Genomic DNA, 27,637 nt, shown 5'->3' on the forward strand with positions numbered 1-27,637 from the left:
TGATCTGGTCATGTGACCCATACGTCACGTCCGTTGACGTGTAAATGCGAAAAAAGTGTTTCCATGACTTTTGCGATATACCTCTATTTCGATACGTCTGAGAAACCACCTCGTAAGAGCGTCAAAACCTTTGCGATATTTAAGAGGTTTTGCAAAGTTTAGGCGTTTCCATGACCAGTTTTTTATTGCGATATTTAGGTTTTGCGCAATTCTCGGGGTAATGGAAACGCAGCTATATGAGTTCGTTATTTGACAAGTTGGTCACAACGTTGATGGCGACACTTTCACAGTGATTCTCTTTCATTGCGTTCTGTGTGATGAGTCCGATGACTTGCGCGCCTTAGTCTGACTGGCGACTCTCTCACGTTACAGTGCGAGCGCGAATGCTTGTTTGCCTCGGCGTCTCTGCCCTGCGATAAACTGGCGACCCGCGCACAGCGTGACCCCGCCCTCACCCCGAGACAGCTGGAATGAACTCAGCCGGCAGCCCCCGAGATCCCTCGGTGCAGGAGCAGTTGGGATAGAAAGTGGAATGAATGAATATGATTAGAATGTTGAGTTTTCCCGCCTGGCTGTTCCCTTTGAATGAATTTATGTTTAAATGGTGATTTATGTCGAAATGAAAATTCATGTTTTAATCCTCTTTAACAGCGGCCTCTCATTCACCCCAGTTCAGAGACACTCTCACACCAACCAGCGCTGGCTGCTGCCTGTAGAACAACAGAACCAACAACGTAATTGCCTCTATGCTTTCTCACCCCAACAACAACCACCACAGGGGGCAGTGACCTCCGTGGCCTTCTCCCATGCAGGAGACTTCTTTGCCTCCGCCAGCTCGGACGAACAGGTAAAAATGTTCTGCTCCGCCATCGGAGACGACCGCCTGTTCGGAGCGACGACTTTCCAACGCCGCAACTCTTCCGCAGGTGCTGGTGTGGAAGAGCAACCTCGTCCCCGCCGAGTACGGCGACGTCATCGCGCCGCAGCCCAAAGCCGTCCCCAAACCGCAGAGGTCGCAGGCGGCGCCGGCCGGCTCGGCGCCGAACCACGCCTCTCACGCCATTCCGTCGGCGGTGCACAGTCAGGTAGGTGCAGCCGACGTTCGACTTCTGCTTTCCAATCCGAAAGAATTGTGGATGTCTCAATGGCTGCGTTCAGACTACCAGACAAAATCCGATTTTTTTTTTTGCCCATCCAGATTGAAACCAGATGGCTCATTTGTAGTCTGAACAGTCACAAATCACATGAAATCCGATTTTTACAAAACGGATTGAAACCTCCTTCGGGAGGTGGTTTCAAATCGCATTTTGGACGGATGCGTCTCAGTCTGAACAGCTCCAAACACACCGATGGTTTTGACTGTCCGTGACGTCACTCTGGGCGACGCAAGACCCAAAAAACAGTGTGGACAGTCGACCCTAAAAATTTGGATTTGAGAAGGAATTGGATTTGAATCAGATTCGACTACAGTCTGAACGCAGCCCATTTGCCTCACTCAGGCAAAAGCTTTCCGTCCACGGAAATGCTCGTCATATCATTTATATTCAATGTTTTGCTTTTTAATTTCACACCAAACAAACTTTTTCTACCGGCGCGTTCGATAGACGCACAGTTGGGTTTCCTTTGCATTCCAGCGACGGCGTTCGCATGGGGCCCATTTATGAAAACATGTATGCACACACACAGTAGTTATGCGTGCTGCTTCTCTTAATTATACATATGCCTCTCAGCGTTCGCGCCGCCTGCGCGACTCGCCCGTCTCCTTCCAAGTGGATTCATCCTTTGAAGTCTTCGGTTTGGCCCAGAGCTACATTCTTATCTCACATGCGGGCTGAGAAATACCTAGCCCGTCTTCGCACACGCGCCCAGATCTTTGACCACATCAATGAGTCGAGATTCCGCGGTAACCTTTCCCACTCTTAAGTATTGTAGGAAGTAGATTCCACCTAAAGACCAAAAAAGGGACGAAAGAGTGAAATGAAGAGACTAATTAGAAGCTTTCCTGGAGCTTATTGTGAGAGTTGTCTTGGAATAGAAGCGGTGTGACAATGAGGCGGTGGCATCCTAAATGGGAAGGCGACAGGGAAAGTGCAGGTTTTGCGGGGTAACTCCTTGTCGTGAAGTGGCACTGTTTATTTTTCCCTGTCCTGCAGTCTTATTGAGGCGTCCTTGTAAATTACACATGAGTAACTCAATGCTGCATTCTTAGCTTTTTTTCTTTTTTCCTCAAACGTCTCTGTCGCACACGTGACACTGCAGTATTCTAGTAATTTGTGCTGTTTTTTTTTATTTTTTTTATTAAGTTTGACAACTAAAATGATTGCAAAACAAAATAAGGAAATAAATGCCAAAGGCAGTTCTGCTCCGGAAATGTTCAGATGAAAATCAAGCTTTCCGGACTGTCGTAGTACAAATAATTTAATATAACATGGTCGGCTGTGCTTCACTTGGTATGCTCAATGGCTCTATTTTTACAAGACTAATTTAATATAACGTGGCTGTCTGTGTTTCACTCGCTATAGTCACCCAGGGCACTCCCGTCCGTCCTCCACCCTGCTTTAAATAAAGAAAAAAAAGAGTGATTCAAGACAAGTGTCACAACAGAAACTGTTTTATTGCCATGTGGATCTTGGCTATTTCATCAAATCCAATTTTCTGTTCTAAGTCGGGGGTCGCTTCAGGCCCAGTTGTAGACTTGGTAGGTTGGACAGTAGTTTGCTCGTTAGCTGTCGTGGCATTGAAGATGCTTTAGTAGCAAAAAAGCAATTAGACATGTTTATTACGATTGAAAAACGTAATATTGACGTTAATATTGAGTCACTGTCTGATCCAGTGTTTCCTGTATAGATTAACCTTATTTGCAGTCCCTAGTGAGCATGCGTTATCAGTACAGTAGGAGTTATTGTTGGCCCCTCTTATCGCTCATATTAACATTACATTCATATTTCTAAGGACTAACAGTTCATTCTGATCTCACTACTTCGCACCTTAAGTAAGCATCAGTCAAATTAATCATCAGAGGGAAGTTAAGTTAACCATCGGACAACCTTCCATATTTCAGTAACATTGTAACACGTGGAGCTGTTCAAACATTATTGTCTTTAGAGACAGTGAACGAAAAGTATGAAGTTAGGTTTAACAATCAAAAGGCCTTGGCAGATGGTGATCTCTCTCTCTCTCTCTCTCTTTCGCGCACACACACACACACACACACAAGGACACACACAGGAACGCACACATATGTGGTGATGTGGTGTCACAGGCTTCCTCAGTAACTACAGGGATTGGAGGGTTTGGATTTCAAGTCTGTTGACTTCTCACCATCTTAATTACATCAACTGGGGCACAACCTACATTCACCTCCCTGTTCTGTCTTCTTGTTTTGCTCTCTGTCTCGCTCTCTCTCTCACTCACACACACACTCACCCATTGACTCTCTCTGGCCTTTGCTGTTCCTCCATGAAAAGTAAAGGGCTATTTCAAGTTAACGGCAAAGATAGATAGAAAGATAGATAGATAGATCTTTTCCCAGTTTTATGGTGCCTCTTGTCGACATGTGACACTCGCTTTCCATTACAGTTTTTCGCAAAAGAAAAGAATTATTTCTCAAATTTACGACAAAGCACAATTTCGATTTGCAGGTTTTTCCATTGAATGGTGGGAAACGCGTAAGCCGTAATTCTCATAAAATCTTGTTCTGCAAGATTTTTGCGAGAATTACGTCTGCTTTTGTTTGTTTACGTTTGTTTGCTGTCAAGAATGGTCGTTATTTTTCTCTTTGATTACTTAAAGGTGGGAAAAAAATAAAATATTCCATCTCCTCCTCCGTCCAAACATAACGCGCCATTTTCACCTGACGTGAACTGATCACGTGACCCCCACACTTCACGTCCGGTGAGATGTGTATATGCGGGAAAAAAAAGTTTTTTCTACGACACTTTTGCGATATACCTCTATATCGATACGTCTGAAAAAGCACCTAATGAGAGCGTCAAAACCTTGTGGCAATATTTGAGAAGATTTTCAAAGTTTAGGTGTTTCCATTACCATTTTTTTTTTATTGCGATATTTAGATTTTGCGCAATTCTAGGGTTAATGAAAAGGCAGCTAGTGATTCAGTCCTGAGTGGACTTCTTGGGTGTTCGTCTTTTCCTTATTACAATAAAATGTGCAACAGTGTGGCAATAAGGCATCTTATTGGAGGTGGGGATGGGGGTTCAGCCAGCACCTTCAGTCTGAATAACCCTGGATATGGAAACTGTCACAGCCTGCTGAAGATCAGGCCTTCAGGCTTTGCTTTGACGCCATGGATCGTGCTCTCGGAACAAGGGACGAGACACTGTACTGTGCCAGAACAGGTGGTACATTAAATCAGTGATTGACTTTTGACTCACCGCCGTCATCTAGACGACAACCCAGATCTTTTACAATCGTTTTTTTTTTTGTTTTTTGTTTTACGCGAAAAGTCACCTGCCCTTCGTCACAGCACAGTAATGGTGGGAGCTGCACCTGGAAGTGCCAGCTTCCTAGATTTTCCCTTTCATGTATAATTTAGCCATTCATAATTTATTATTGATACGGGCCCTTTCATCTCCTATTAACTGCTGCAAGTCTCAGACACGTGTTGCCGGGGAGGAAGCAGAGAGGAGGAAAATGTCACCAGCTTGCCTCGATGTTTGTTTGGATTTCTTTCTTTTTTTTTGCCAGCCTTTAAAAGAGTATTTAGAGGATTTATGAGTTGAAAAGGGGAGTATAATACAGCTGGGGGTGTCAATATACATAATAAGTGGATTTAATAAGTGGGTATATTTTCTGCGAGGCAGTCTACAGCAAACAAGAAGCTTGTTCTGTGAAGAGGCTGAACGACTATGAAAAGAAAATGTTGCAATGTGAGTTGAGGAAAAGTCTTGTCTTTACTGGGCTTCTGAACTGATGCAAAATGGAAAATGATGAATAATTTGTAATGCCTTTGAGGTTTATGATGAGGAATAAGGGTGGAATTTAAAAGGATATCTAACATGTTTGGTATTAGTCACTTGGCTCGAGTCTCAGCTGAACTTGTCATCGGCCAATTGGGTTGCTAGATTCTTAACACAGGTGTTCCCACTGATTCTGGTTCATGTTTCATTCTGGGCAAAGTCAATCCACATGCTGCTGTTGGTTGCAGGGAAGGTGGCCCAAATCTAGCTTTTCTTTTACTCAACTCTGCAACCCACATCTGATGATTTCTGACAGTGTGAACGGCACAATTCTATTTTTATTTTTCAAATCAAACCAAGGCCACATTCACACGTGCTCCTAAATCAGATGCGTGTTTGTAATGTGAGGTCGGCTTTGACTGCGTGGCAACTTAAAAACTGTTACACACCTGCTGACCTGAGCAGCATCCATATTTGCTTCTATAAACACAGTGTGCTGAGCGTGACGCCATGTCTTCACACTCACCTGACTGTTCACTCACGTCTGATGGCAGCTGCGTTCAAATGATAGGCTAATGTGAACAACCATGCCAAAAAAAAAGAGTCAGATTTCAGCTACAAACCAGAAGTTTAGTTTTTTTGGTAACACTTTATAATAAGTAGACACTGTTAAGCATTAATAAATACTAAATGCATCATTTATAAATCGTGTTTATGACGTGAATACTCATAAGTATGTAGTTGTTGTTATTACACATATTCTATACATATAAATGTTTAACTCATCATTAATAAGCACATTAATTATGGATTAGTAATTACTGAATTTGTCTTTTATAAAACATGTTTCTGGCATAAATACTGATTGGTATAGTTTATAAACAAAGTTCTAAATGTTCTACTCATCATTAATAAGCTCACCCTAAGCATGCTTGATGGTTAGTGGATGTGTTAGTAGATGTTTTATAAAAACTCACAAATTTATTTTCCAAATATTTTATAACTGTGTTTATAATTACATACGAATGAGTATTCATGATAGAAACAGGATTTATAAATGATGCATTCAGTATTTATTAACGTGTAACTAATGCTTAATAGTGTGTTACTCATTATAACGTGTTGCCGTTTTGTGTGTATCCTTTGCTTTAAATTTTTTTTTTTTTTTTATCCTTATCCACAAGAGCCTTTAATTAGTTTCCACTCGCATTAAGATATGGTCGTCCTACCCATCCATGCCTCATTTGTGTAGTTGCCCCCGACCCTAACCCCAAAAAAAAACACAACAACGAAAACCTTGTTCTATCATAACAGTACAATAATATGAATGGCAAAAATGTCTCATCGTAGATGCTCAAGAAGCAATTGCCTTGTATCCGCTAAAGCCAGGTAAAAATCTTTTTTTTTTCCTATCCAGTAAGTCTCGTCTTGAGTTGTGCCGCATCGACCCTGGAAACGTATTTAAATTGAAATCTTTTCACTTAGACTCAGGTGGCAGCGCCGTCCCTCCGCGCCGTGTACAACATCTATTATTACTCTCCGGCCGCTACGATTCATTCCACTGTGAACTACACGGACTAATGAGGCCGAGACGCTGTGTTTATTCATAAAGACGCAGAGGCCACCCGTGACGGGCCGCCCGCTCGCAATCCCATCAGCTGGGATTTCTGAAGCGTCTAATTTAATATGCCGATCCTTTAAGGCACTCGAGCGCAGAGGCTCAGCTGTAAATGGACAAGCGGCGGGAACCTCACCAGGTCGCTAAACGCAATTAGCCGGCTGTCGCTTGAAAAAATGTAAAAAAAAAAAAAAACATCCAGCCTGAAGAAGACCGAGAAGTGGGTGGTGGTGTTTCAGCCGTGTCAGCGCTGCAAAAAAAAAAAAAAAAGAATCTTCCTAATGCTCTTTTTTTTTCTGTTTGTTTGTCTGTTTGTTTGCTCTCCCGCGTGCGAGCTTTCGATGCGGCGTGCGCGTTCGGCGTGCACGCGTGCAGGCATGTGTGCGAGTGCCAACCATAGCTGACAGGCAGATCAGCTCCCTCTGATCACATCCGCCCCTAATCCATCCCCCCTCCACACCTCCCCCTCCCTCTCCACCGTCTCCCTGCTTCACATCTGGGTCTCTCTCCCACTCACGTGTGCAGACAGACGAGCTGCAACATCACAGCAGCCCTCGCTTCATAGCTCCACGCGCGCACGCACGCGCGCTCAGCTCAGCGATTGTGGATGCGGATTGTGGATGGGGGTGGGGGGACGGGGGGAAGTCTGTGATTGCATCAGCTGTTTGAACTCGCACCCCGCTCGGTGATTTTGCTCACTTGTTGGAGCTGTTAGACTATTAGTCGTCTGTAAGCGGAATAAACTTTCACAATTAAAGCCTCCGCAGGCAGCAGAGGCGAGCCAGACGACGCGTCAGTCACAAGGCACGTTTTAAGAAAGACGGTGGAGGGTTTTTGCCTGTGCACCTTTAAGTAGCTGGAAGGAAAAGGCAGGTGGTATTGCTCCCGACAGCGGGAGGCTGAATATATTTGACAGCGGGGGAACGGGGGGGATTTGATGAGGAGGTGTGAAAGACAAAGATGGCAGTGGAATTAAAGAGAGACTAATGGTCCAGTGGAGCGAGCGATGATGAATCGGTGAAAGAAGTGACAGAGGTAAAAGGAAATTGGGGTGGGGGGGAGGGACACGTGAACTGCTTTTACATCTTATGTGTCTTATTTCTTGTTTATTCACCAGATAAATAATTTTCGGAAATATTGAAACAATCTTCCCTTTCTCCTTTGGACTGTTCCTTCCAGAGCAGATTTATGGATGGAGTGACTTCATGTCACTCCATCCATAAATCTGCTCTTTGCGCTTCCTCTAGTTCCACTAACTCAAACCCAAACCATCTCAGTCTGGCCTCTCTGACTTGATCTCCACAACATCCAACCTGCTCTGTCTCTCTGATCTTCTCATTGCGCTCCCACAGAGCAGCTCAACAACTTCATCTCCACTGCCTCCAGCTCTGCCTTCCATCTGCGTGCATCCACATACAACAGTTTTTTGGATCAACCCCCCTTTTTCGCAGTCACCTTGTGGATTCATTGTTTTCTCAGTCTGACTGTCCTAATTTGATCTTCCAAGAGGCAGACATTTGGATCTGTCAGGTTATTACCCCCCGCCCCCCTTCTGCTGGAGTGGCTCTCCAGTCAGGCCAGACATTGATCGATGACAGTTGGTGTTGTAATAGTTCAGGCCGCGCGCGACAAGCTAATTTGTCCACCGCGGAAAAGGTCCTTTATCAATAATCCAGCCACGCCGAGCAAATGGCACGACTCATCCTGCGTCTCAACGGGGAAAATCTCCCCACCGGTGCAGCCGTTCACACGGAGAACAAGCGGGCTGAGCGCATCAAGTCGCACGGAGGCAGATACAGCGAGGCGGGCGCCCGTATCCCTCGACAGTTGTGTTTTTCTTTCAGTTTACTTACTCGCTACTACTACTTACTTACTGACACCAACTCTTCTTTCACCCGCAGCGTCCAGTCATCAGCTTTATCACCCTACGTTTTCACGCAGCGGGCTCCACTCAGTGGATGACTGTGTGTAACTCACTTGTTGTTTTTTTTTTGTACGCGGCTCGCGGGGCGATTTGGTGGCTCACTGTGTTGGGCTAAGAGTTTAATTTGGGCCTCAGGAAATTTTCCACTGTTGGTTTTTCCACTCCAGGTGACTCGTTAGGTGGGTGGATGCTGTGAGGACTTCATTACAGTGTGTGTGTGTGTGTGTGTGTGTGTGTGTGTGTGTGTGTATGTGTGTGTCCATGCTTGTGCAAATCAGGATTTTTGCCAATTCGCATGTTATTTGACAGCAATAAAAAAATAAAACATTTAATGTCCGGTGATTGACGTTTGCACCAACGTTACAGTTAGTGTTGCCAGCTTTCATTCAGAAAAATGAAGGAGGCCTCTCTCCCGCAGTGCTTGGGGTCATGGCCATCACAGGGTCAGTGGCTCACCAGTAGTGGTAAATAACTGTTTGAAAAAAGTATGTGTTTTACGTAGTTTGAACTGCTTTGTTACCATTAGACATTACACATAATGTTTGAATAGCATTCAAATCTTTTAATTGAACATATTTGTACACAACAATCAATAAAGTGCAGGACGGATGGCTTTTACAAAGGAGTTAAATCAATAAAGCTGGAAAAAAAACAAAACCAAGAACAAGCGATCCTGACTCGACGCAAGCTACGCAGCCAGTACGGAGTTGTTGTGAATGGCTTGCGCAATGGTAAAGCCTGTAGCTACGTAGATTACGGTTTTGACCGCAAACTCAGTGGAAACGACCGTGAGTTTGCATCGAAAAAAATTCACGTTCAAGACAACTCAGGACAAACCCCGTCCCGTATCAATTCAAGACGGGACGCACCATTTCATTGTCAAACAAGGGACAATTGTGTGTTTTGATGGACGGTTGGCAACTCCAGTTACAATATCTGACGATCTAGTTCGAAAAATGCGTCAGGGTTACCAGAGTGCAATTTGCGCTTCTGACCCACCGGGCGGCGCATTTCTGGGTGGTTTTGCGCCTACATATCATTAGCAAAAAAAAACTTTGTGGATACGACGCAAAGATGGCGGAGATAGTACAATAAGTAAGTAACTCGAAGCAGAAATTCAACTTTGTCGTCTATCCACGCCGTCTTTTTGCGTGCTTTTTTTCCCCGTGCTATGTTAGCAAGCTGCTGCTGCTAAACACGCCGAGCTCCAGGTCTTCTTCTTCTTCTTTAGCTTTCAGGGAGTAAAACCACAGCGCCACGTAAGGCCTGGCGTAAGTACTTTCCGGCGTTTCCGTGTACATGCGGATGTTTTTGAACACGGCTTCGTGTAATCTCTTTTTTTTTTTTTTCTAATGCTTTTCTTGACATGCTCAATTTAAAAAAAATTGTCCTTTCCTTGTAAATGTGGCCATAAAATGGCTAAAATGTATTTCCATGTAATTAGGTTGTTGTTGTTACAAAGCTAAAGGGAGCCACTGCAGAGGCGCAGAAGAGCCGTGGGTTGCCTACCCCTGTCATAGACTAATACTGGAGAAACAAATAACCGCAGCTGGGATGCATAATCACTGGAGTTCATGTTGAGCACCGGTTGTATTTCACAACGTATGAAACCATTTCTGTCTGTGTCTCTTGGTTTTGTTATTTTTTAGGCTTCTGAACCCTCTCAGCAATTCCACGGGCAGAACTCCCACACCGCCGCCCACACTCAGAGTAGCGGTCCCAGCCGCAGCCATAGCAGGGCGGCCCACTCCCTCGGCCACAGACACCTCAGCAGCAGCCCCACCACCCCCACCCCACAGCCAACACAGGCGCGCGGCCCGACGGAGCCCGCTGCCCCGGCCCAGGTGCTGCACCTAAACGGAGGTCTCGACCCGGGTATTGCCAGCACCCTGGAGCACATCGTGGGTCAACTGGATATTCTCACTCAGGTGAGCAGGATATGTGTTCATCTTTCATGGCAGCCAGCGTGCACTGCACTGCGCTGCGCGTTGGCACCGACGCCCACGCCGGTTTCAAACAAAAGCCTCCTCGGCTTTACAACTGGCAGGCCGGAGATTTTTGTATTTCTCACCCAAGTAGTAGTGTTTCTGTTCCAATGATTAATACGTCCCCACAGTCCGCTGAGGACGAGTAGTGAGAGGCGACTTTTAAAGCACCATTAAATAACCGTTTATGCGCTTTAAATTCAAATGTGGTCTGCATTCTAAATGGTCTTTTCCTTGGGGGGGAAACATACATTTCGTCATTGTGTGGTCGTGTATACTGACTAAGCAGTTAACCTTGTCTCCTTTGAGTGCTCATGGGGATGTTCAAGACCAGACGCAATGACTAAAAGTAGCCCTTGGCAGATTTTGTACTAAATTTTGTACTGAATTCTGCTTATAAATGAATGTGCTTTCTCTTTGCTCTGTGTTTTGGGTGATTAGATTCCCTCACAGCTTAACTTGTGTTAGTTTGGGCAGCAGGTCTGCCCGAAAATCTAACTCTCTAAACATTAAAGCTTTATTGAAATAATAAAGCTTACAATACAACACAATACAACAGCAGTTGCAATACATTTTTTTTTTGTTCAGCCAACATCTGTAGTTTAAAAGAAAAACCTACTCTAGACTTCAGCCCACTCAAAGCCCACCTCGGTTGGTTCGCCATCCTTGTGACCAACCTGTATGAGCTGTGAAACATGCATAAGCTCTTTTTCTGTTTGTACGCTCATACAAATGAAAGAAATATGATTCTGTAAAACCGTAGCGGATCAATTGCATCTGGAGCCTCTTGGCAAAGCATGAAATGGTGAAGTCCAATTTTTTTTTTGCGTCTTGAAATTAACCCAAAATAATATAATGACCTTCTTAAACATCCTTTTTTACTAAACAGTTGCTTTGAACACAGTCATTGGCTTTTTACAAGTCCCTCAGAAGATACATGCCATTCACTTATTCACATTATTGATGTTCTTCTTCCCGTTGACATGTGGTAAACAAACACTCTCTCGGTGTAATTAATTCCCTCACTTCCACTGAGGGCTTTCTACTACAAATCATGTGCAGCTGTGGATGCCCGCTATTAAACAGAAACAGCCCTTGGTTCAAAGCCCAGCGCATTCTCAAAATAATCCCATAAAAGTTTTATTTCTGATGCCGACCCAAATGTGCATGGCCCCCCGCCATGGGGGTGTGGGGGGTTGTCGGTGGGAGGGGTGTCTTATTTCAGTCTCTTCTACTCGGGATTTTGGGTGTGTTTCTTTTGTAGTTTCCCCCGCAACTTTATCAAAACTTGGTGAGACATTTCCAAAAAAAAAAAATGGCGGAACAATCACCTGAGAGAGACTTTGGTGCCGTGACAGCTCGAGCCCGCGGCAATGCTGAAAACTAACATTATCACTGGGATGAAAAATGCAACAGGATGAGGATGTAACGGCAAGGTGCTCTGGAAGATGAGCAGTTAAATGATGAAGGAGGAGGACGAGAAGGCTGGAGCTGAATGAGTCTGTGTGTGTGTGTGTGTGTGTGTGTGTGTGTGTGTGTGTGTGTGTGTGTGTGAGAGAGTGTGTGTGTGTTCTCTCTCCCCGGCATGCATGCGTGCACACAGGGTTTTAGCTGGAGTTTGTGAATGTGCCCCGAGGAAAACATCATTCATATTTGAGCAGGGCAAGCACTCCCCTTACTCACTGCTACTGTAAGTGTGCTGAATGGCACCGCAGACTCCCAGGAACACCTCTTGTGTCCGTTTTGTTTCGAAGCCTCGCGCTCTGGCCTTTCTCCTCTCCTCTCTTTTCTTCTTCTCTCTCCCTCGCCGCTCTCTCCTCGGTCCGCATTAGCGCCGCGATTCCAGCATGTGGGAGCGTTTAATATTGGCTCAGGGCGGCCAGGCGGTAAGTAACCCCTCCCAAGGGAGAGTTGCCAACCTTTTTCCTTTCAAGCCCACTGTACCCCAACCCTGAAAGCAGATGTCAAGTCTGGATCTGGTTTCATCCTTGAGCTCTTTTATTGTTTGGTTTGATTCTTCATGGGTGGAAAGACAGATGACGTCTTTAAAAGATTAAATCTTGGTTTGAGGGGACGAGTGGGAAGTCGTGTATGAGTAAGGCGAAAAAACATGAGAAGCAAAGACCAAAATACTAATGAATAAGGTTGTCAGTCTAGTAGTGTGTGAAACGACAAACTGTAGAGCTATTTAGTAGAGCAGTTTCAGGAATCACGTATTCTGGACATTATTGTATTCTTCTGGTGTCTTACTGCTTGTGTGTGCATCTTCAGTTAAAAAGTAAATTAACAGGTAACTATTGGTAGGTAGGTGGCAGTAGTTTGAAAAGGCAAGGAGGGTGAAGAAGTTCAGCATGTTCTGACTTAAACAATCCAGGTCCATGAGACATATTCAGTCCCTTTGTTAGACTTCCAAAATACAGTCAATGTGTGTCATAATGTATCATAACCTGGAATGCTGAAATTAACTACATTGTATGTTAGACATACAGTATGTAGGTTACATTTCCATCTTCGCATTAACAGCCCCCAGACAGTGTTCTCAGTTTCATTACCTCTCTTGTTATTGCACAGTTATGCAATGAAATTGTGGGCTTCTCCGTGGGAATACACATAACGGTAAAAACAAGCCGGCAAACCAGCAACAGTATAAATCATGGAACACGCAAGTTAAAAAAACAGACAATGTAAAAACAGTAAAATAGGAACTAAAAGAGGAGGTCCCTTCCATCAAAGAAGAAGTCCCATTAAGACTAAACAGATCTCCCCAGTGGAGAGACGTGGTAACAGCACCACCTTTACTCTTACTATACCATACCATACCATACCATACCTTTGAAAGGCGCAGATTGGTCCACGATTTTATTTCAGTCCAGGGACAATAAATCAGATGGTAGTTTTTGTTTTTGGTGCCACACTGTTGGTGTAGATGCTTGTTGTTGGACTGCGACAATGGAATTGAAAATGTTTCTTTTGATAACACAAATACTCAGTTTTAAAGAAATACTATAGGATATAAGTTAATGATTACATTAACTCCCTTGTAAAATAAACGTTATATTGTCATTTGACCTTCAGCAGCCGATCACCAACTTTTCCCACCAAACAAAGTGGGGAAATCTTGCAGTTTCAAGTATCAGGAGTGCTCAGTCTATGGTTTGTATTGTTGTTTAAACCCTAGTGAATACTCATTGTAAATGATGTTGTTTTTCTAAAGAAACCTAAGGGTTGTGGCAGTTTCTAAATAATGTAGAGAGGAAGCCACAAAATCCATGACCACCAGTTGACACTGCCTATGCGACACACCAATGAGCTGTAAATCTACAAGATCCTTTAGTTTTAACCCTTTGAGATCTGAATCCAGGTTTAAAAAAATAAAAAATAAACACCTTTAGAAACCTATGACCGGTTTGGAAATGACATGACAATATTGTGTAGCTTTCAACCGTCACCAGTAAAGCATCGAGCTGTTAGTTTCTGTAGATTATAACAACTAAAGTTAGCCATGTAGAATTTTTGTGAGGCACCAAAATGATCTCAGAGTGCAGATCCTTGCTAACAACAAAATGTATGTTGTTGTTTTTTAAACACATGATTGAATTACAACTTCGTTCACAAATCATGCACAACTGCAATTGCATTGTAACCCAAACTTGCCTCTTCTTCGTACTCTCATTGCTCGCACTGATGCCATACGTCAATCATCCTGTACCTGCAAATGGCTTAAGTTAATGCTTAATTTCAGTCTTTCTGTCATCTAATTCCTGAGATTCTTATTTGGATATTTTCTGTATTTGTTTTACCAACTGTGGCACAGTCAAATTCCTTGATTGTGCAAGCAAACTTGGCCAATAAAGTTGATTCTGATTCTGTTAAATCTCGAACCCTGTACACTGTATTTTTGAGACGGACTAACATTCCTCTAAAATGGCTGATGATAGGTGTAATCAGCCGTGACCGTTGCTGCTGACCAGCCGTGTGTCGGTTGGGCTGACAAATTATTCTACCTGCCCATGTGCATCTTTCCCCAGCTTTATTTTGTTGTCTTTGTCTCACATACAAGGGAGACGGGGAGACGAGATGAATAATTCAGCACGAGAGCGAAGCTTTCAAAGCCGCAGTTTGCTGCGTTAGCCGCTTTTCACCTCTCTCTCTCTCCCCTCTCCCTGCCTCCCCTTCCCCAATTCTCAGCCCTCGTGCGCGCCGTACGTCTTTATGCGCCGCCTCCGTCTGTCTTTCAACTCATCACTCTTGCATATGTCCTCCCAACGGCGAGCCTGAAACTCCCACACCAATGCTGTTCCTTCGCTTTGGCCACCGTAAACGCGAGGACTCTTCAAGACTCTCGCCGCTGTCTAACGACCCGTTCGTCCGTCGTAATTAGAAAGCATCTGAAATTCTACAGCAGTGAAACGGTCACTTAGGTTTTCCGTTACAGCCCTGTTCTCCTTTTATGGTTAACACCGGAGTGAAAATAACGAGCTCTATATTTCATTTACTGCCGATTGTTTCGGCACGCTTGGGATTAGGGACGTGTGTGTGAGTCAAGATGTTTGTCTGTGCCCAGTCTTAAAACCAATGTCCCTACACGGTCTCCTTTTACTTCTGTTTGGGAGTCAATTGTATCTCTCTCTCTCTTTGTGGTAGAATGTCAAAGAAATTCTTGAGCAATGTCACGTTTTTCCCCCATTCAACTTGCTTTGGTTGGAATTCCTCTAAAAGTCTTTTCTTGGAGGTTTTGACGTTTCCATAGCAAGTTTTTTTTGTTTTTGTTTATTTACCCTGACTCACTTTTCTCTCTTCTTTCATGGAACTGCTCAGCCGCCGAATTCGATACGCTTCCCGTCTCTGACGTAGTCGCCTATCACCAGTCTATCCCTCTACTTGGACTGTCAGACTATTGTAGCGTGGGGTCATACCAGAGCCATGAGACTTTCCTCACAGAGGCCAGCAGCGCTCAAGGCAATGGAGAGTATAATGTGTTCTGGAAAAGACAAGGAAAACCGTTGGCTCTATTTTTAGAAAGCCGTAGATTTGGTTTCCACTCCAGATGAAAACTATATGCTCGTATAATGTTGCCGCAGCCTGGGGTCACGTGCGGCATCGCGCACGTAAACAGTGAGGGCTCTGAGGCCAAGCGAAGGGCCGAGCGGACACGTCGGCCGGAGAGGCAGACGGGGTCATATTGATTCTAGACAACAGAGACGGACAGCAAAAAATAGATGTATATGCTATTTGTTTCCCATGGCGCATGAAATACCAGACGATGTTTGACGCAAAAGACAACACCGCTTGCCCATTGGTTGTTCTAGTCAGTGGGCTGTCCTCACTGTGTTGGTGGAGTGTCGGGCTGAAGGTCAGACTGGAGGTCTTTAACGGTCAGTTCCTCCATCATTATGATTTGTCCTCCCCCAGCTGTATTGGGCCCTGAGTGTTAAACCTAAAGGTTAAGTGTGTCATATTTGGAGTTTTTGAAGAATTAACGGCGACATCAAGAGGTTACATTTGGATTGCAGCATCCTTCACTCTTTCTCCCCCTCCTAATTTTGCCAGTGAGCTACAGTGGCCTGCACACTCAAACTTGGGTACCTTGTCCACCTTCTTCTTCGTTGGTTTATTTGAAGACGCGAGCATTCACCCTAATTATGAAACGTGCTGTCAGGCGGCCTGAAGTGTCCACACCAGGCTTACTCAACAGTGCGGCGGTGCAATATATATAGTTAGCATATAGTATAGTTCTTAGGGTAGGGAAACAAAATAACTTTTAATGTACTGCGAGTATACACTTTTATTGAATTAAGTTTTTACCAATATAAAAATAATAAATCAAACTAAATATTCCATATTAAACACTGGACCATTAACCAGTCAAGCTTAGTTAGTCCGATATTTACATAACGTCGTCAAACTAATGACTCTTTACAAGTCAGATTAAAAAAAAAAAAAGACTGATTAAACTCTAAAGACATGGAAATATTCCTCAGAAAAGTGCTGTTTCAAAATGTATTCACCAACAATCTGTTTAACATTTTGACTGCATTTTGAAGTTGACAGTTTCCGCCACCTGCATGTGATGAGCGAAGGCGTATCTGGAGGGTGGCGGCGAGCTCGGGCACGTCAGTCCGAGAGTGTCGGAAACTCTGTAAAAGGTGTGACCTCACAAAAATTCCAGCCGCAACGTTATATAATCATACCTCAGAGAGCAGCAAGGGGATATTCTGCATTTTATAGATTGACGCCCTCGCGAGTCACCAATTAAAGGCAGCCAAGCTGCTGTCCTCAGCAGCCCCTGTCGCAGCTGTATTTTGATTATTTGTAGATTATGGAAATTGAACTTTAGAATTGAGCGGCGCACAAGGCGAGAAGATGAGATTTAGAAAGCTTCCATGAGATTAAATTGAAGCCTAACTGAATTAAACTCGAGTGTCTGCCTGCACTCTTAGCTGTGTCTCTGCGGTTTCCACAATTTGAATTTTCTCAATTTTAACTAGTGCGCTCCGTGGCGGTACTTTTAATCGTTTTATTCTTTTCAGTTTAATCAAGTTTCTAAGTTGGACTCCAAAGGGTTTCCAATTCTTGGCCTCCTCCCATTTATTCGTCAGCCGGAGAACTTTTATTAAACGCCACGCGCGCACTGTCACCCCTTTTTCCATTCATTCAGTTGTATTTCATAAGTTTTCAATGTGTTAACGTCTTTTTTAGTTTGGCAGGGCCTTTCCAGTCAGCCAGGGGGCACAAGAGCGGCCTCGGGCTTTGTATTAATCAGGCTTCGCTTTAACCCGGCTGTAGCATCCCTCACCAAAGTGGCTGCTGTAAAGGAAAATAACACTCAAATGACATCACATGATCGTGAACTGTGACATGATCGGTGGCGCAGTGGTTAGCGCTGCCGCCTCACAGCAAGAAGGTCGTGGGTTCGATTCCGGGGCCCGGGCCTGGGACCTTTCTGTGTGGAGTTTGCATGTTCTCCCTGTGTCTGCGCGGGTCCTCTCCAGGTTCTCCGGCTTCCTCCCACACTCCAAAAACATGCATGTGAGGTCAATTGAACACTGTAAATTGTCCGTAGGTGTGCGTGTGAGTGTGAATGGTTGTTTGTCTCTATGTGGCCCTGCGATGAACTGGCGACTTGTCCAGGGTGTCACCCTGCCTTCGCCCTAAGACAGCTGGGATAGGCTCTAGCAGACCCCCGTGACCCTGAATAGGTCATGTATTAATGTATTAATAACAGTATTGTAAAACTGTACTGCCATTATGCACATACTGGGAGCAGCAGCTCTATTTACCTCTCGCTAACGCTACCAAGTCATGACATATCCAACAAACATCGCCGATTGCGTAAGCGTGTTTTCACAACGTGGCGGCCGGTGCTGAAGTGGCTGCAGTGGCGTTCACCGTTGCCAGGTCACATTCATCCCCTGCCGCCGTGTCAAAGGTTGAGAGGTTCGCGAAGCAGCTCCTGCGGACGCCAGTCCAGTCTGGAGTTTACCGACGATGTCGAGTGCGCATCGTTCCACTCGCGTTGCTCAGCGCAGAAGTATGCGATGTAGAATACACAAGCGCGTCTCTCGGCCCCGTCCGCCGTGTTTTCATAACGGGGTCATTTCTTCAGTGCAAAGGCTTCGGGTTGGTTTGATGTAGCATGTTCCAAGTAATTTCCACAATGGTAGATTATAATTACAACCCATAAATATAATTTTTTGGTTTTCAGTATCAGCCAAAATTCTCTTAGCGATGCCTCTCGACCGTACACAGCAATTAGAAAAACTGAAATAAGTCAAAGCCACTAGAAAAAAAAACAAATCGTAACAGCCTGATTTAGACCCTGCGACGACGTCTCAGATTCATCCTTGGAGTCGAGGACGGACAGGAACCACCTCCATCTTGGGCAATCTGCCACCTCAGATGGTGCCGCCCCTGGAAGTGGCACCTGGAGTTTCCTCTGACGAGCGCAGCCTCAGATGGCACGGACGCGCAACACGTTTTCTTTTTCTTTTCTTTTTTTTTTTACGACAAAGTGCTGTTTTTGGAGGACGCCGAGAGGAAAAGTATGCCGCGCTTGTGATCTCACCGCCCACTCGTCGCCCGTCCTGCTTCACGCGGCGACGTTCTTGTATCCTCTCCTGGCGTAAGTGAGTGAGTTTATGCAACCGCGTGTGCGGGCGAGAACAAAAAGAAAATATAAAGAGGGTGGGCTCCGAATCTCGAAAAAAAAAAACCATCCGCCCAATCGTGTTGCGCGAATATGGCTCGCGCACATACGCCGCCATTATAAGGTCATTACTGTCGGGCTGATGCTGCACAGCCCTCTCCATTATGCTCCTTCTCATTTATCCCCTGCCCCTCTCTCTCTCTCTCTCTCTCTCTCTCTCTCTCTCTCTCTCTCTCTCTCTCCCCCTCTCCTTGTCCTTCTCTTCACAGACAGTTTCGATCCTGGAGCAGCGGCTGACGCTCACCGAGGACAAGCTAAAGGAGTGTTTGGAGCTCCAGAGGGAAGAGGCCGAAAGATGGCAATATTAGGAGGGGGAGGAAAACGAACTTGCACGTTAGCCAGCGACGGCCTCGTGTTGCCGCCCGATTCTGCGTGCGATTCAAACTCAGGGGAAGCAGAGGTGACCGGGCAGCATTTTTATTTTGTTTTTTGTTTTATTTTTTTCTAACTGGACTTAAAAATGCGACCCGAGTCGGAGATGTGTAAATTGTCCCTTATTAGAGGCTCTGCTCTGCGCAGCAGTTGCTGAGAGAGCAGACACTTTTCTGCTGACGGAGGAGCTGCTGCTTGCCGCCGCCGCCGCCGCCGTGTGTAGGTGTGTGCGATCCAGTGGCCGTCCGCAACGTGCGCGTGTTTGAACGGCCAAGGACATCAAGTCGCACGAGGGACCTTCGATGCACTGCTCTTAGAAAAAATAAATAAATATATAAATAAAATATATCTCCGAAAAAGCAGGTTTCTGGGGGGGGGGGGGGAAGAGTGGCGGATGTGGAGACGGCAAACAGCTCGAGAGCAGCTCAGGTCAGGAAGTGCAGCTGAAATTTACACTTCGGCTAGAAGAGGGGTGTGAGGCAAAAAGTATGACAAAGTATGTTTACGTTACTTGCCAGCAAGAGAAGAACAAAAAAAAAAATCTGGAAATTCTTGAAAATGTAGCTTAATGCGGCCCTGCGATGAACTGGCGACTTGTCCAGGGTGTCCCCTGCCTTCGCCCCTAAGACAGCTGGGATGGGCTCCAGCAGACCCCCGTGACCCTGACCTCGGGACTAAGCGGGTATGGAAAATGGATGGATGGATGTAGCCTAACGCCAGCTGTTTTCTTTGGTTCCGCCGTATTTATTTATTTCTTCATTTGCGTTCCCAATGTCTATGAACAACCCCAGCGGACGTCCTTTGATTCCACAGGAATCATGGTGACCAGCTTTCACTCCGGACTCCATGAGAGCCACAATGAAGCAGCACAGCAGAGCCAACGGCAAATAACATTATCTCATCCCGGGAAGTCGGGACGTCGCCGTACTGTAAACAGTGTTCTTTGGAGACGTGGTAGGCGACTGCTTGTAATTCACTGCGGTTACTGTGGCGTGCTCTACCTCTTAAACGCAACTTTTATATACTAAAAATAACTTCTTAAACCTTTCCAATAAACTCCCCCCACAACCCCCCCCCCACCCCTACATGTACAGCACTCCTGTCTGAAACGCCTCGCTGGAGGAACTCCAGCTGCTCCCCTTTTAGAAACGGGCCGCTGCCAAATCCGTGATGTCATTGCTTTAGCGTAAGACACCGTCTCCCCTGCTCTGATTGGCCCGCGGAGGCCGAGCGGAGAAAATTCTCACATTTCTCTCTTTATTGTCCTCGGCGGACGTTGGGATGACGGGCGGCGGTCCCCGCCACCGCCCTCTAGGGGGTTGATTGTCTGAGCCCGAGTGCGCTGGTGTTTTCCTTTTTAAAGTGACACCTGCCCCTCCCCCCTCCCCCCCGACTCCAACCCTCACGTTTCTTGCCCCCCCCGGTCGTTTTACGTAACGCGACCGCCAGTGCTGGATCGGTACTTTCGTGTTTTTAGAGGCTCCGATGAAAATGAGTCCGGTGTTTTCCCTGGAAAGGACGGAAGCGCTATTCATCAGCCGTGATGCTCGCATGCTGCGGCGATGTATCAGCCTGTGTCGGTTGACTCTTGGAGAGCACCGTGGCACCATGAACAGGGGGCCAAATATTAATGACTGTTTCTTTAAGACCTGGCTGCGCACCGATGGAAAAAGAAGAAAAACAAAACCGGAATTCTGGAGTTGTGCTGCCGGGCCCACTCTCTTCCTTCCTGTCTGGGGCCCGAGGACACGCACACACACGCACGGATTCCAGAGAAAACCTCCCTTTACTATGGGCCTCAACCAGACGACCATGCTGTAGCTCTATACTGCGGAGGAGGAGGGACTCTGTGTGTGTGTGTGTGTGTGTGTGTGTGTGTGTGTGTGTGTGTGTGTGTGTGTGTGTGTGTGTGTGTGTGTGTGTGTGTGTGTGTGTGTGCGCAGCTCACTTTTGTACAAAATAAAAAAAACAAGAAAAGTACAGCTTTATGTTTCTAGTGAGGACTTTTTCTGTTGACTCTCACCGTCCAGGGGCTGAATGTGATTAGTTTTTACATTCATGCAAAAAGTCGAAACTATTACCCAACAAACTGAGCCCCCGACCGTTTTCGATAAGCCCTCCGTCTTTTAAAGACACGGCTAATGGTCTTCGATTGGATCTTATCTGGTGTTTCTGCTTCGCGTCATCGTCAACTGACCATCTGGTTTCTGCTTTTGAACTGTCCAGACCACACGTGACGTCTAAATAAAAAGAAGTCACGTTTTTTTTTGTTGTTTTTTTTTGCTCCTTCTTCTTCATTTTTTTCTCTTTTTTTTTTTGTCCGCCAACTATTACTCAAGACGCACACTTTGATGTTGCTAAGAAAGTCTGTTTAGAGTTGAGGCTCGTTTTAGCCCCCCCCCCCCCCTTCCCCGTTCGTCGGAATGAGGTCAGTTTGTTCTGATCTGCCGAGGAATCGGTACCGGGAGGGGGAGTAAAAGTTCTGCCCAGGTTTACCTGTCAGCTTCCGCCTCCAAAGTCAAAGGTTCTTGCATCTGGCTGGCCCGGACTGCTGCTCTGAAATCTGGGAACACGGCGTCGCTAAAGCAGGGTTTAGCTGAGAGGGTTGCCAGTTAAGCTGGTGCATTTGTGGACGGAGTTGTGTGCGTGTGTGTGTGTGTGTGTGTGTGTGTGCGCGCGTGTGTGTGCGCGCGTGTGTGTGTGCGTGTGTGTGTGTGTGTGTGTGTGTGTGTGTGTGTGTGTGTGCGTGTGTGTGCGTGTGTGTGTGTGTCTGCGCTCGCAACAGAAAGGAGGGAACCAAGAAGATGGAGAACAGCCCTCTATAATATGTGGCCCGTGTGTGTGTGTGTGTGTGTGTGTGTGTGTGTGTGTGTGTGTGTGTGTGTGTGTGTGTGTGTGTGTGTGTGTGTGTGGAGGAAGGGAGGGGGCCGGTGATCCTATGAGAAGAACATCTGGATATGTTTTTCCTGGTGCGCTGTGGTCGCTGCCACCGCTCGCCTCAGAGTGTGTCACTGTGTGTTTTAGTGTTTTACTAGTTCACTGTGTCACATTTTTCATACTCCTTCCTTTTTACTCCCCCCCCTTTTTTCTCATTTGTTTTACGACAGATTACTACGGATTTTTCTAAGGTGAAAACCTGCCCAGGCCTTCTCGTGAGCTGTGTTTCCACTACCCCTAGAATTGCGTGAAACCTAATTTAAAAAAAAACAAAACACTCAAATATCGCTAAAAGGTTTTTACACTCTCTTGAGGTTCTTTTTCGGACGTATCGATACAGAGGTGTATCTCAAAAGTGTCATGGAAACACTTTTTTTCGCATTTGCACGTCAGCGGATGTGACGTACGGGGTCACGTGACCAGTTTAATTCAAGTGAAAGTGGCGCCTTATGTTTGGACGGAGGAGGGGACGGAATATTTTTTTTTTTTACAAGAAAGAAAGATATAAAACAACCATTCTTGGCAGCAAACAAACGTAGAATTACGGCTAATGCGCTTCACGCCGTTCGATGGAAACGCCACCAAATCGCAATTGTACTTTGTCGAAATTTTTGAAATTGCGCTTTTATTTTGCGAAAAACTGTAATGGAAAAGCAGCTACGCACAGAAGGTTATAGCGTTAAGCAGCAGCTGGGAGTTGCCAAGTGTAGCTTTTTTCTGAAATTCTTACTTTACTTACATTTTAATTTTTACACACAAATATATATATATATATATACACACACACACACACACACGTATATAAAATATAGATAGCTGGACACTGATCAGCCACATTGTTCGGTAGGTTTTATGTACGCCTTGCTAGCACCAGGTAGGTCCTTATTAGAACTACCGTCGCCTTTCTTTACTGGTCTCCAACCAATTGGTCCATTGTGACCCCTGACCTCAACGAGGCATTTTCCATCCTCACAACTACTGCTCACCCAATGTTTTTTTTTTCTCTTTCTCTCTCGCTCTTCATGGGACCATTCCCTGGAAATCTAGAGATTTCTTGCGATGCCTTAAAAAAAAAAAAAAATCCCCAAATACCGTTATTAATATGTATGGGAAGTGGAGTGGGCCCCGCGTCCCTGGGGACAAGGACAAACATGGGTTATCTGCTGGGAATACGGATGAGAACGATTAACATCTCCCGGGGGGGGGGGGAGCGGGTGCTTATCACGACCTGCCGCCTTTACGAAGTCAAAAGTTGAGTGGCAGGATTTTCTGAGGCAGTTGACCTGAACTGACGTAGGGAGTTTACGTTCAGGTGAGAGACCTTTCGAGGAATTCCAGCCCCGCCGCGTATTTCTCTCCAACCGCTGCTGGATTTGGAAAAGAGGAAAAAAAAACTCTGGTGTCCCATCTCCTGCTTCACTCCTCCTCTCTCATCCCTCTCATCCCTCTCTCCCTCTCTCTCGCCTCGGCGCCTCCCACTCCTTCCCCATCTGAGGCCGAGCTTGTTGGGAGATGTTGAGGTTTTGGCGCAGTGCTCCTCCAGCCCACGCTCCAACTCGGTCTCCAAAACCACCTCTTTTTTTTCCCTTTCCCATCCCATCGAAACAGAAATGAATGGACGTGGAAGGGAGAGAGGTATAATTTTTTTTCTTCGCTTGTAAAACTATAAAGTAAGAGTTGTTTTTTTTTTTTCTGTTGTTTTTTTTTTTAATCACGTTGACCTTCTGACCTTTGATGGCAGTTTGGAAGGAAGGTGACACGTTGGGGTGTCAGATGGAACGTTTCTGAAATCTTTCAGGATTTTTCTCACGTACCCAAGCGGTAGAGAGCCGATTACAATGTTCATCAGCGTTATTAACAAACTGAAACTCAGGTGATTGGACGTGTCAACTGTTCATTACATGCAAGCAGATCAGTCAAATTTGTCAAATCAAACTTACTGCTTGTTTTGAAGAGTCGCTAAAGGGCAAAAAAGCTCACTGTTGGTGCGAGAGGCCTCAGAAGCTGCACGTTGCACTACGCCAGCCGCTGGACGCCGTAGTGTTTGACTAAACTCTTGCGGGAGCCAATCAGAAGTGGGAAAAACACTTCAGTGCTGTTATGGTAGAAGTCACGCCACTGTAATAGTAAACGTTTTTTTGGGTCGCTAAGAGAGAAAGTCCTTGAATTTTCTTTCTGGCTTCCTTCGCACTGATTTGGATATGGAATCCTAGAGTCTTAATATCTCTGTTATCTGAGGTTGGCACAAATTGAAGAGCAACAGTTGTAATCTGAGCAATAGAGCTGACTGTAGAGGAGCTTGTTTATTTTTCTCCAATCCTTGTAATAATTTCGCTGGAAGGTTTTGTTTAGACCTGCCCCCTGTCAGAAACACCTTTCCTCCGCTGAATCTCACCACCCGCAATTTGAAGTTGCTCAGCCCTGCCGGGTCGTCGCAGTCGAGAACATAAGTGTCCGGCCTTCCTACTGTGTGAGGCTCTCAATGCGGCTCTAAATCACACCTGACCTGTGGTGCCACTGCTCAGGTAACACAAATAAAACCAGCTCACACACGCTCAGAGGTGTGTGAATGTGTGCTGAATGTGTAAACCCGATGGCCTACTTTACGACGGGCCAACCCATAAAGCAAACCTCGAGATAACTTGTGATCCTCCGCCACCCTCCTCCTCCTTCACCGAGCTTCGCCTCACCCTGGTGGGTCCTCTCATGGTGGACCACTTTGACACGCACCTGTGACTGAAGGGAGCTAAATAATAAAAAAATTAAAAAAGATAGTTGGATTATTTAAAGAGAAACCAATGAATGGATTTTTTTTTCATTGCAGATTATATAATTATAATGAGTAATATCCGTTGAATGGCATTCGCTCTTGCCTTTGGTGCAAATTAAGCCAGGATGCATTACTGACACCTTATTATGTTGCCTACATGTTGCTGTATGTTAAAAAAATAAAGGGGTTAAACGTGTATTTTAAGGTGAACAAGTTTTTCCAAAATGAGTTGATATTCAAACTGCAGGCGGGAACCAATCAGAAAAGTCCCAGGTTAATGCAACATAGAACTTTTGCACCTCTGAACAAAAACATCTTTGAGCACCAAAACCTGTTAAAGCAGAAAAATCAGTATTTAACCTCGACAGTAAGGACACAGACAGCCTTTATATTATTTAATATTATGTCTATTTAAATAGACATAATACCATGGCAGAAAGGCTTTCCCTCCGCTTCCCTCTGGCAACATGACAACCTACAGCTTGACATTAGCCCAACAAGATGTGATTTGGGATAGCAGAGCACATGTATTGCATCAAGATACTCCTGCATTGTTTCATGATTGCGATAAATGTCCCGAGCCGCTCACTTGACCCCTAAACACAGCAAAGGAAGAAACTTTGGACCATTGTGATGGTTTCTGGTGGAGGGGTGCGATACCGCAACTCTAATTCTGCTTGACTGGACGTGGCTGTTTCTTGACGTAGCGATCTGATACCGACGCCGACATTGGGATCGGGTGGGCACTCTGGATCAATCCGCCAACCACCAGTGTCTAATTCCAAGTGAAATATCATTATCCAAACTGTACGGCAACAGGAAAGGTCTCGTGTGCCTGGTAAATGCAGCAATGTGGAAGTAAACGTTTGTTTTTCTTTTTGTTAATTAGAGATATCGCCATCTTTTCATCTGTGCTAAAACTTCATAAAAACAGACTTGCTCGCCCACATCAAATTCCTCAATAGGGATCTTTAGGTCATTTCTTGTAACACTGAAAGAGGTAGCAATGAGGCCGTTTCACGGAAAGCAAAAGGAAAAGCAAAAAGGTTGTGTTCTCAGGCCATCGATGCTTTTTTTTTTTTTTTTTTTGTCGTCAATCCCACGCAACAGTTCTGAAGAAGTTTGACTTGACTTGCTTTTAATTTCATTTGCATTGCACTGGCAGATTAGAGTTTCGTTGTTATGCGCTGTTCAGGAAGCAAGGAAAGCGGCGAGACAGTTGTGGCTTTGACATGAACGCGTTCAGGAGCAATTGCATACCCAAAGATTTATGCATTACTATTTCTTGTCCAAGATGTGCCTCCTGAGTCTCCTTGCGTCATCCGCTGCCAAACGTCGCTCGCTCTTGCTCCTGACCACAATTTCTCTGTTTCTGCGAGACAGAAACCTGTCGGCACCGTCGGCCGATGACCTCTCGATTCTGCCGGGTTTTAAACCGCCTGGAAAAACTCGCGCGGCACCCGGGAACAAGCTGAAGCAGAGAGGAGGAAAGTGAAGAGCGGAGAAAGGCTCATTAGTCCGTCATTTGGCCACCTCCAACCATCTGTCTTTATGGCCCCGCTTCCCCGCTGTCATAGTAATATAATGGGTTCAGGCTGAAGGCGTGTACGTGTGTGCGAGTGAACACGCCATGAGTCACCATCTTCCCCGTGTAGGTATACAGTGTTTGCACTGCGGCTCCATTAGATACGGTAGGCGTGCCGGAGAGAGATTACACGGGGGTTTAAACTGATTTAAACGTCCAAACGAGGAGTCAGACTGAATTAATGTCGCTTATGTCGTGTTGCTTTAGCGATTGATTTAGCGCTCGCTCCGACTGGGCGCAAAACTGGCGGGATGGGACGCGCGCGTCTGCCGGTCGGCGCGCCACAGCGATTTCCACGCAGCTCTTCGCAAAAGTGTGTTTCCCTCCTCCGTTGGGACCGCCGGGGGTCAGGCAGATGGTTAGCCTGGTTAGCCTGGTTAGCCTGGTTAGCCTGGTTAGCCAAGTCAGAGGTCATAGCTGCCTGCCATTTGTTTTTCTTGTACATCTCGCGAGGAGGTCCTCGTCAACGAATAAATGGTGATCGGATAACATTCGCTCTCTAACGTTGCAGCCTGCGTGTTAGCGCTAGCATTGGCTAACAGCTATAGGATAAATCCTGTCGCTCCCGCCTCTTTCTCCCCAAAGCTCACCGATTGGTCAGGGTAAAATTCAACTTTACAAGATAGATATAAGATATATATTGTTCTCCCTCATTTATAAAACAAGATATTTATTGATGTTCCCCACAAACTCTTTCAAGGTTGTGTTTCTGCTCCGTTCAGCTCGTTTTCCCCTCATGTTTGCATCAAACACGAAGACGTTTGTCGGGAGTGAACTGATTTTGATCCTTCTCCACATTTGAATCCCCTTCCTTTCAAGACGTCTCTCTCTGTCTCTCTCTCTCCCTCTCTCTCTCTCTCTCTCTCTCCTCCTTTACTGTCTGTTATGTCAGCGCCTGTGTGCGCCCCTCTATCTTACTTGCTCGCTCTTTAATAATAAATCATACCGACCGAGGGGCCTTCTCGCAGTCTGCTCACACTTCAAAGTGTAGCCCGCACGTGTACGCCCGCTCCTCAGCAGACACACTCGCACACGCGTGTGCACGCTCAGCCACGCTTTGGAACTATCCTTTAGATTTCTGAAAAATTCATAGTAAGCCTGCGCTCCCTCTCCTCTGCATTAACGCTGGCCTCCTTTTTTCGTTCTGTCCTTCTTCTTCTTTTTTTTCTCTTTCCCTTGTGGTCCCCGAGCACTCTGTAGCCAATCTCGTCCCCCCAGATGTTTCAGAACAGCTGCGCCTCAGAGAGGAGCATCACCTCCATGTCGTGTCGTGACACTCGGCCTGCAAGATATGCTGCGATCTGAGTCCATTAAACCTCCC

General features: G+C 45.6%; 1 protein-coding gene across 1 annotated transcript in view; it reads left to right on the forward strand.

Moving 5' to 3' along the window:
- The window catches only part of poc1a (POC1 centriolar protein A), a 29,154-nt gene extending 9,809 nt beyond the window's left edge, over nucleotides 1-19,345 (forward strand). Inside the window, exons 8-11 of the mRNA XM_076025316.1 lie at nucleotides 779-847; nucleotides 927-1,085; nucleotides 10,111-10,389; nucleotides 18,862-19,345. Coding sequence (XP_075881431.1) covers nucleotides 779-847; nucleotides 927-1,085; nucleotides 10,111-10,389; nucleotides 18,862-18,960 — 606 coding nt within the window. The 3' untranslated portion in view covers nucleotides 18,961-19,345. The remainder of the gene's footprint in view (nucleotides 1-778; nucleotides 848-926; nucleotides 1,086-10,110; nucleotides 10,390-18,861) is intronic.
- Nucleotides 19,346-27,637: the final 8,292 nt, after the last annotated feature.

The sequence above is a fragment of the Nelusetta ayraudi genome, unplaced genomic scaffold, assembly GCF_046127955.1.
Source record: "Nelusetta ayraudi isolate G7.1 ecotype Tasmania unplaced genomic scaffold, CSIRO-AGI_Nayr_v1 ptg000017l, whole genome shotgun sequence".
Lineage (NCBI taxonomy): Eukaryota > Metazoa > Chordata > Actinopteri > Tetraodontiformes > Monacanthidae > Nelusetta > Nelusetta ayraudi.